Source organism: Colias eurytheme, chromosome 14, assembly GCF_061535395.1.
Source record: "Colias eurytheme isolate Ceu_HAF_F1 chromosome 14, ilColEury1 Martin Lab GWU primary, whole genome shotgun sequence".
In the NCBI taxonomy this organism is placed as follows: Eukaryota; Metazoa; Arthropoda; class Insecta; order Lepidoptera; family Pieridae; genus Colias; species Colias eurytheme.
The window spans coordinates 1753090-1764095 of record NC_142993.1 but is presented as its reverse complement, the minus strand read 5'-3'; the positions used below and the strand labels follow the sequence as shown (position 1 = coordinate 1764095).

At 32.1% G+C, this 11006-nt stretch overlaps 1 protein-coding gene and 1 long non-coding RNA gene across 3 annotated transcripts; one reads left to right on the top strand and one right to left on the bottom strand.

The window, feature by feature from the left end:
• Nucleotides 1-1458: 1458 nt before the first annotated feature.
• LOC149902707 (uncharacterized) lies at nucleotides 1459-2528 on the bottom strand. The gene is made up of 2 exons (XR_016457477.1): nucleotides 2202-2528; nucleotides 1459-1568 (listed from the first exon to the last, which is right to left on the bottom strand). It is a non-coding gene; the product is annotated as an uncharacterized LOC149902707 (long non-coding RNA).
• A 60-nt stretch (nucleotides 2529-2588) lies between these two features.
• LOC149902706 (uncharacterized) lies at nucleotides 2589-8655 on the top strand. Of its 2 annotated transcripts, none has more exons than XM_090109579.1 (6): nucleotides 2589-3077; nucleotides 3152-3229; nucleotides 3772-3880; nucleotides 4360-4451; nucleotides 7208-7355; nucleotides 7707-8655. In XM_090109579.1, exons 1-6 carry the CDS (start codon nucleotides 2973-2975, stop codon nucleotides 7859-7861), a joined length of 687 nt encoding a protein of 228 aa, XP_089965705.1. In that variant the 5' UTR covers nucleotides 2589-2972; the 3' UTR covers nucleotides 7862-8655. The 2 variants fall into 2 exon arrangements, with proteins under 2 accessions (XP_089965705.1, XP_089965704.1); XM_090109578.1 differs by having other exon boundaries at nucleotides 2590-3077; nucleotides 3149-3229.
• The last annotated feature ends 2351 nt before the right edge of the window (nucleotides 8656-11006 follow it).

Genomic DNA, 11006 nt, shown 5'->3' with positions numbered 1-11006 from the left:
TTCATACTGAAATCTCCAGTGTATTAGATATAAGCTTCTTGCTTGTACCAAATGAACAAAATTAAAAAAAAAGTAACTTAAAAGGTACACAACACAGATTGGTAACATTTTTTTTGGCCATAATATAACAAAGTGGCAGCAGCTGACAATAAGGTACATAATAAAAAAAAAACCCAAAGGTTTTTAATTTAAAATTTACCTACTGTTCTTATTTACAAATGGCTTCTTTCGAAAAAACTTTTTATTTTAAAAATTTTCAATTATTGCTTCAAAAATAAGTCGAGTTGAAGACTTACGATATCATCATCATCTGGACATGTCAAGGAATAACAAGCGATTTTCAAAACTACACGATTTATTTCCGCTAATGGCCCATTTTCTCTATTTCGGGATACAGACTGCACAGGGTTTTTATTGAGGACATAATAGTATTCAATTTTATCAATGGCAATATTGTTATCTAAAACAAATTGTAATCTAGCAACTTTGTACATGCATGGCTTAGATTATACACCTATAGGGAGTATTCAGAGAGAAAGCTTGAAACTTATAAGCGCTTATCGGCGCTTGTCATGTTCATATATTTTCCTGCGCGGGTTGACAGCACTGACAGGAAAATATATGAACATGACAAGCGCCGATAAGCGCTTATAAGTTTCAAGCTTTCTTTCTGAATACGCCCATAGATGTAACCATGGCGTGGCCGCACTTGAAACAGAAATAGAATTTTGTGGTGTTGCCTAATAAGTTGGCAGTTCCCACATATTAGGTAAAAAATATTATGAATCTTACTTGATCGCGAACAGACTTTATAAATACCTGTAAGTACTTCGCAAACTAAAAATTCTGAATTTGCATATTTTAAATGCTAGCTTCAATAATGTAACTCTTATGTCGTAGTCGTACGAAATACTTTAATAAAACCTCCGTAAGGTAGGTAAGGAGAATTGTATGGACATCATTGACGTACTACGTACTACGTACTAGAGAGGGCATCGCTTTTAAACTACATATTTGTAACACGAGTAAGAGTCAATCGTCTCGGACCAGTTTTTTTTTGTTACATTGATTGGTTTTAATTGATAATTTTATTCATATTTTTTTAATAAGTATTAAGAGACAGAATATCTACAAAGTGTATGACTCACTAGCCGGCCCGCTTCGCCGCGCTTGTTGCACAGATTTTGTTCGTGGTGTCCTCTCTTTAATAATACTTCAATGATAGACATCTATCGACCGACACGACATAAAACACACACGACACGTTCAATGATGAAATAAAACCAGTCTATAACATAAACATGTTTATTATTTATATATATATATATATATATATATATACATAATGAAATAAGTACAGCTTGGCAAAAAAGAGTAGAAAACCGGAAATCACTACTGTCCTCTCGTTACCAATACTTTGAATGATTTATTTTTAATTTATTTTATTTTTATACAGTAATGAATCATCATCAAAATGAATGGAACAAATTTTTGAATATTTTGTTGGCAGCCAATTTTCTCGTCCAGTGGCATCCAGCCATTTCTTTTTATCAATATTGGATGGAAACCTGAAAAAAGAAGATTTTATTCGCATGTTACGAAAGTTTATCTTTATTGAGTAATAAGTTAAATAAACTACAATAAAGACCTTAAATAAATGTAACTAAAATTAAAGTTTACGTACAGAAGAATTAATTTCCTCTCAATAAAAATATTATACTATTATACTACTAGCTTTTACCCGCGACTTCATCCGCGTGTTAATCCAGGTAATAAACTACTCATGTGCAAAATATCATTGAAATCCATCCAGACGTTATTGCGTGATTGAGTAACAAACAAACATCCAAACCCTCGAATTTATAATATAAGTAGGATGAGTACCTACCATGATAAGCAAACCCAACAATCATAATCTTTAATTATAATCATAATCTTTATTTTCTCTTCACAAAACAAGACCTCGAATCGTATGTATGTACTGACAATAAAGAAATATGATTTATTTGGGTAAATTAAAGTAGCCACTATGGCAACCCTGAACCGTTCATCGTTAATTGTTATTTTATTTTAAGATAGTGAAAACACGTATCACAACTCAATATTCTTGGCATCACATCACTGAATTCATCACAAAACATCATAATCGGTGATCATCTGGCGTTGTAATAACGAAAGAAATGATAATTTCGCCTACTTACGTGTGAAATGTTATTCCTTCAATTTTTCGCTCACTCCGGCTTTTACAACCCAAAACACTGCAACCCACCATCGCTCGTACACTAAATATTCTGTATTATCCAATTTTTATACGCAATAAACACTGTAAATTCACACAATCACAGAAAAATCCAAAAGACGCCAAGTTTGTTTGTCACAATCTGTTCTTGCCAAACAATAAAACCGGCCATGTCGACAAAGACAAAAACTATATATTCTGTCCTGTTTCTTTGCATGGGTTTGACAATTAACGATCTCGCTCTTTCAAGGAAGGTCATTTTAGTGGTTACATCTATAGGTGTTTAATCTAAGATGCATGGCAACTGTGATGGCAACACAAAAACTTAACTGTCAACTGTCAAGATAGAAGATAATGAATTGTCACTGTCAAGTTACAAAAGACTTGGTGGTGATCGCTATTGCTTATTTTAGAATTATTTTCAATATAGCATTGTGAGCTTTACAAACTCTTGTAATTCAATTAAATTATAGCATTACAGGTTGTAATTTATCGAAATAACATCAGCAAACTGCATAAGAAAAGACGGAATCGTTTACCATAACAGTTGTACACCCTATGCGCATTACATGTTTCTTTTTCAGAATTAAACAGAGTTTAAAAATATAAGGATCATTCTTACAAAATGCAAAGCAGTAACGACTCTCTGTCTGGTAAGTACTGTCTATAAAATACTATAAGATTTGAATGAATCAATAATAAACATTGTCTCGTATTAGTATTAGGTCCTACGATGAGTGGATCCCCTGCAGTTTTATTAACACCAGGAAGGACGAGAAACATAGCTCAAGACATGGAAGCGCTCAGGTTATCGCGCCAAGACAATCCTTATTTACAGGTGTGTAATATTTCTGTTTATATAATGCACACGCAATGCTTGTTATGAATAAATTATTTGTTACGTTACAGCAGGTAATGGCGAGTAGAGAGAGTTTGATTGAAAGCCACAGGGAGGAATGTGTTTCGGATGATACGATTTTAATGTCACAGGTAAGACCCATTCATTTGTATAAAAATACAATCCATACTAATATTATAAATGCGAAAGTAACTCTGTCTGTCTGTCTGTTACTCAATCACGCCTAAACTACTGAACCAATTTTCATGAAATTTGGTATGGAGATATTTTGATACCCGAGAAAGGACATACTAGGCTACTTTTTATCCCGGGAAAATGACGCAATCCCGGAAATCCCACGGGAACGGGAAATATGCGGGTTTTTCTTTGACTGCGTAGGCGAAGCCGCGGGTGGAACCTAGTTACCTATAAAGGTATTTTTCAATTAAAAATACCCTTAAATTTCATTTTTCGTTTTTTTTTTTGTAAATAATTCCAATAGCTGCTTGTCAAAGAATGCACTATGTCTATGTCATTAAGCAATAGATATATTGAGAGCTACTGACCGATAACTCCTTTTTGTACAAAAACATTTTTTATATTTAAGTTACAGACAGTTCATACATATGCAGGACAAATTAAGTCAACTAGTGCAATAGGTACAAATTTACACATTCCATTTAAAATATTCCAGGAATTTGGTAGCGCAGCCCTAGATTTTGTTGAAGACGATCCTCTTACACTTAAAGAGGTACATGAGCATATGATACGGTCACCACCCCCCACTAGCTGTTGGCCACATGGTATGTTATTTATGTAAAATTCACCTTGTGATTTTATTAACAATATTTCTGCAATTAACAGAAATCTACTAAATTATTAATTAACAATATGCATGTTTCTTATAAAATTCTGAAATATAAATTATTATAGGGAACCTTTGCATATTTAAGTTTGATGAATATTCAGCATCATATATGACAAGTAAATTATTAATTCAGAAACATGCTAATTGCTAAGTATAAAAATCTCAGTTTTAAACTGTTCAGATGTTAGTCTCAACAAATACTTCTTAAACCTACTTTTAGTTATTTACAGATTGCTTATTATAAAAATATCTGTATATATTTTTCTATAACTTTGAATAAAAAGACCCAACTTGAACAGAATTGTCCATAAATTTTATAGCATTTTACATCAGAACCATTTTAACTTACTTCCTACTAACTTAAACAAGCTTAACTTAACTAATAATTAACATATTTGCCTGCCGCTTGGATAGATACGATATCGTACCGCGCGTCGAGCGCGTTCGACTTTGGAGCGGAGAGTCCGGTCTCATATAGCGCTTATTCCGTCAATTCACAGGAGAAGGTTACTAATGTTGTATTTATGTGTTTGTAGCGGGTTATGGTTATTATTACTTATTTGTTTATTTATAAATTAATGTGGAGCACTTAGAATCTATACACAATTGAAATTCAGAAAAATATATGTGAATTCATAAAAAAAGTCACAAAACACTGTAAACTAATTTATCATATGTTTGTATGTATTGCAATTGGCAATCTATTTGTCCAGACCTTGTTTGTTTTGTGATAAAGATATTAAGCAACATTCCACAGCATTTCGTAAAGTTATAATTGTTGTTAATATCCAAATTATTTATTTAAATGTATCAACATGGTTTCTAAAACAAAACTATTATATGCATATTGCATATAGTGCCACAGATTATGTCTCTCTCCATAATACACGGGTATCGCCATAAGGAAGGTACCCGGTCCTTTGGAAGGCTTATGTGGGGACACAGGTCCAACACGCAGAGGCCCTTTAGAGAATTTTAATGTGTTGTGGGACACATACACCGCCCATAATCTTAATATATATAAACCTCGTGTCACAATGTTTGTCCTCAATGGACTCCTAAACCACTTAACCGATTATAATAAAATTCGCACACCATGTGCAGTTCAATCCAACTTGAGAGATAGGATAGTTTAAACATGTAGTTACCACGGGCGAAGCCGGGGCGGACCGCTAGTTGCACTATAGAGATACAGACCTGGGCAGTCCGCGGCCGATGTAGGACTATTGCAAAAACAATGGTCATGACCACAGATTATTATTATTGTTGTTGATAGAAATTTAATCTTCTGAAATCTTCGTTATCTTTAAATTATCTAATCAACAAAGTGGGTATCGCTTTTTTAATTCAGATCATCTTTAAGTAAAAAACTAACATCTTTATTGTGTAAATAATTCGATTTATTCATTATTAAAGTTTGTATATAATTCATGATATGTATTTTAACATTAAAACTCAATTTGCACATTCTCAAACATAGCAACATTTTTTCGTTCATTCACAACATCATTCTTTATAAATAATTGGATAATCACGTAAACTTTTACTTTGTTTGTACTTGGAATGTTTGTTTAACTTCTTTTTGCACGAATAATTAGCATGTAATTGTTATTCAGCTTGAAAATACTGTGTCATTGAACTTACTGATATATGCATTTATGCATAAATTTATAATATTTTCATAGCTTACATTGTATTCAGGTTTCAGACACGCTTTTTAGTTTAGCTATGCTTCTATTACTAAAATATAAATAAAAAACTTTTTTTGTTTGTCGAAAACCTTAGAGTATAGATAGTATCTATAGAGTGCGAACAACCAAGTGGGAACAGTAGGCACAGGTGGGAACAACACGACGTTCCCGCCGCGCGCGCTTGTAGTCGTGGTTGAGTGCTGACGAAGTGCGTTGCTCTGGATTTTTATTCATATCTAGGAATAAACATGGTGAAATGTGCAGTTATATCTTGCAAAAACGATACTAGAAAATACACAAAATTTAAATCCAGTATCACATTTCATCAGTAAGTCGATTGTTATACTTATTTTTATGAAAATAAATCTAGCATCGCGGGGGTGAAGGGGAGGTGGGAGGCGGACACGCGCAGGCTCGCTCGCGCGCCTCACTGCCGCCACGTGATCGTAGTGATGTGACCTGACCAACGCTGTACTCGATATAAAGTTTACTAGAAGAACTATATTTTAACAAATTATTTATTTAACTTTAAAATTAAAACTCTTTTAAAAATGTATTATAAATAAATTTGTGGTGTGTTTTGTATGATACACTTTCTCATATTATGAATGCAAATGTATTATAGTGTAAATGTAAAGTACCTATGTAATGTTACGATATATTTTCTGAACCGCTAAATTGATTTTGAACATTTTATAGTAGAATGGATAAAATTAAATAAAAAAATTATTAATATGATTTATTATATTATCATTTTAAATTACTAATTATTTCTTATTTTTATTTAACATTTTTAAAACATTATTATTATTGTTTCATTTATTATTAAAGAAATAGCACCAAACCCGAATTTTTACTTTATTAACTTTAATATCGAACTCGTTTTTCTGATATTAATAAACATATTTTTTTAAGTACTTAAAATTAATACAAGAAATATTCAAATGGAATAAACACTTTATTCTCTTGGCAAACAAATTTAAAATGACATATTTATACTTTATTGATTATTCATACATTTCTCCTTTAATAACATATTGAACATAAAATTTACATATGATACATATTTATTTACATAACTTATCGATAGCTCATCACGCAATTGATATCTATCCATCCCTATTTGTCACACACACATCTATATAGTATCTATAGCTCATCTGCCTACGATGTGCACAAAGCAATTTGTGCAATACACGCGCTCTATACTATATCTATACTCTAAGTCGAAAACGTTAACTGCAATTCTTTGGTCTAAAACATAAATGCAGTCCAACTAAGAATAGCAAAATCTTGATATTTCCTCTGTGACTGACCTGTAATCTGTATGTCTAGAAAAATAAAATTTGATTTAGAAATTCCTATTAGATAGCTTTTAGTTACTTAATTTTCGTGACATACATTTAATTTACTGCTTATATCGTCACAATATGGCGCCGAATCGATCCTATTCTTAATTGGATTCTCGTGACTATGACTTATTGTTTCGTCGTGTCGTGAATAGCTATCATTCAAAATTATATGTACGTAGGTATATTTATATTTCATCATAAAATTTATTACATTGGCAGGAGCTATTAGGTAATAGATCACCACGTCGCGGCACACGGTGCGACGACACGCGGCCACAGAGCGGCAACAGTCGCGCGCGCTCCTCCCGCTCTGTATCGCCGCGGGCACACGACTTGGCACTGTGTGGACGACCGCTTTCTTTACCCGGTGAGTATTAGAGATGTATATTAATGATCGTATTCCATACTGTTTCTTTTCGGTTTTGAAATGTGTTTTATGTCGAATACATATTTATTGTGAAAATATCTTTGTGGTATTTGTTGATGATCACTTTTAGAGCGACCCACTTATGCGCATTTGCGTAAAAAAATAAAGCAACGAATTCATCAGAACTAGAATAACGTTATCCTCTTTTTTTTAACAAACATTTTAACCAATCGCTCTCAAGCTTAGTTGCAGCTATAATCATAAGCTCTCATAAGTGGTTTCAAATTATTGTTAAATATCTGTCAACCTCTATTTGCAGAAAAATAAAATAATGTTCATTTGCTATTTCAGGCGAGAGCCACCTCCGTGCGGCGTTAAATAAGAAGCAGAGCAACCAACAAACAGACAAATTTTCCATACTCCAACATCCCAGGCCGTTACGAAGACCGCACGCGAGCCGGCGCGGCGAAGATAGTGTACAACTAGTACAGGATTGCGATAAGTAAGACAGATTAAAAAGAAAAAAAATGAAATGTCAAATGTTTGGATATCGATAAAAGTCGCGCGGTGTGTACGCGGCATTATTTAAAAATCGGAAATGTCATAAATGTCAAATATGTAATGACAGATGCAAAAAGAATTCGTTTTGAATTTTTTGCGCGGGACAGCGGCGGTTGTTTAGGAAAAGTTGTTTACAAATATTCTCGGTAAGAATGTGAGATTTTTGAGAAATGGTAACATCTTTTTGAGGATAACTATTGATTAATTATGGAATGATTTATCTATTCATTTGTTTTCAAGTAGCGTCTCATTGCACATGCATATTTTCATTGCTTTAAAGTAATTAGCAAAATTAAATGAAAAAAAGTGATAAGATTGGGCAAATTCGTTAGACTATATGAAGCATAATTATTCATAAGTATTAATTTTTATAAGTTCCTCTTTTATTCTTATTACTTTAGCTTTTATAAAATAATTCTTGCTGGACAAGAAAATTGCAAATTAGCTTTTTAGGTTTTAAGATTTGGTCTAAGCTCTAAGGTAAAAACTTAATGATGTGTACAATATTAGGTTACCAAAATAATTATACAATGTTTATTTTCTGTTTAAACCTCTCACTTCAGTTATCCTTAATGCCGAATATTTATTTTGCCCTGAATATGCTGTTAATGTAATATATTTTTACTTAGTTTTTAATCATTGGAATATTTGTTGCGCTAAAAAACGATAGAAGATAGTTTCCTGAAATTAGGTATATGTTATACAAACTGCATAGCAAAATTATATAAAAGAAAAAAGGGAAACGACTATGATTTTTAATTCGTGTTCTATACGACAGTATTACGTAAAAAAACATATTTTAAACGTTGATATTGGAATTTCCTGAAATTATTTTGTTATTTATGGTCTAGGAAACTTTTAAGTACCTATCTTCTGTGACCAAATACAATTAGTAATAATAAATATACATTTGTAAAGAAAGGAAAGAAAGAAAACACCAATCGAATAATTAACATACAGTTTATTTAAATTAAAAAATCTAGGATACGAATATTCGTATAATTGAAATATTGTCCAGTAGGCATAAAATTTTTGACAAACCATTAATGTTACCATATTAAGTAGTTAAAATTCCTGCATACTTCCTAAAATGCTCATAATGCTAAATTAATGAATTAAAATTGTTTTAGAGTTAGTCAAATTGTAGACTAAAGTACTGTATAATACTAGTAGGAATATGAACATTTTCTTCCGCGCTGACTGACTCTTTACTGTTTGATGTTAATTGTTATCTACTCAAACAAGCAAAAAAGACGTGTGGCACTCGGAGACTGCCGCGGTAAAGCTATTGCATGCTATGCCTTCAAGCCACACCTCCACGCCCGTCGGAGTGGGGAGCGTGAGGTTTTTCGTTACGCAATTTCAGGATTCGGTCCCCGCGCTCAAGGCCCGCGATAAAAGCTATGCAATAGCTTAAAAAAGAAAGACGTGTAGCACTTGGGGACTGCCGCGGTAAAGCTATTGCATGCTATGCCTTCAAGCCACACCTCCGCGCCCGTCGGAGTGCGGAGCGTGAGGTTTTTTCGTTACGGAATTTCTGGATTCGGTCCCCACGCTCAAGGCCCGCGATAGAAGCTATGCAATAGCTTAAAATGTCTTATCAGGTCACAGCCGGTTGATTTGTCCGTTATGAGAATCAATCAGTGATATTACTAATAATTTTCAAAACCAAACATTTCCGCTGACAACAATGAATCCTCTCTTAATTCATATCATACCTTTTATCTTGCAATAAAACATGAAAAACAAGTTGTTGAACAAATTAATCAGTCAGCCGTTAGAAGTTTATAATTAATAAGATAAAACCACGTGGCTTAGAAACGCACATGATTAGGAATAACTAGTGTGGGTGATGTAAAAAAATATAATAAAATCAAGATATTCAAATATTAATTATGTAGACATATTTTGTTTATTAAAAATTGAAAACGCGATTTAAGTATACATTAAAATAGTACTTTTTTACAAGAACGCTGAGTTATTTTACAAATGTGTTTAATACTCGATTCAACTTAAAGAAATTATTATAACAGTCAAAGTTAAAAAAAAATGTTGTGTGGTTTTATGAAACCACGGTAAAAGTGAAACTGTTCGAACGGTTCCGAACACTGCTTTGTGTAGCGCATGTCGCGTGACGGTCGGCTGCCGAGTAGGTATACCTACTTACAGTAGCGATACACGCGACATGCGCTACACAGACCAAACAGTTTGAGACGATGTAATAAAGGTTTCACTTTAAAAAATTGGTCTATCATCATCCAAAACCAATAAATTTGTATGCGTTTTATATATGTAGCTCTTTATTGTGTTTATTTTACATCAAATATTTTAATAACAATTACGTAAAAATATGTATATTGATAATATTTAAAGTTTGATAACTTACTAACATGCAATTAATAATTTTACCCCTATTTATGTTAAATAAAAATAAAGAATTGTACTTGAAATCCTCCTTGAGGATATATTTTTATTGAAGTTATAATTATTGTTAACTCCCTGTTTATTTATATTTGTATATTGGTGTTTATCTATAAGAATTTTAATTTTGATGTTGTATCCTAATATTTTATAAGTGGTGTTGAAAACCCATATTTGTTGTGATGTAATGTTACCTTAATCGAATTTGATAATTACATAATTAATATTTTTCTGTCATTTTTTAGTATTGCAATTTGTGTATTACGAAACAGGTTTAATATTATTGACATTTGTGTAAAAGTCTGTTTATAATTAAACATTAAAAATAGAAGTACTCAACAATGTAGTGTTTTAGAAATAATAAATAGTATTAAGACACGGTTATTTAGTACATAATGATCACAGAATAAAAATACGCGCGTAGTTTGTAAATATTGCCAGTGGTAAGATTATTGGTGCCATCATTATAGTAGATTTTAAATTTCGCTTTTTAATTATTATTTTACCATTTTTGTTATTGTTAATTTTTATTGTTGCAATATTATTTGTAATGCGTATTAAATTGTTCAGGTCAATCGCTGGTCGATGTCCATTATTAAGTATTAATAATTAAAAAAAGTTAAAATATAACGCCTTGTTTTATTAAAACCCTTTTGAGTGTAGACTCAA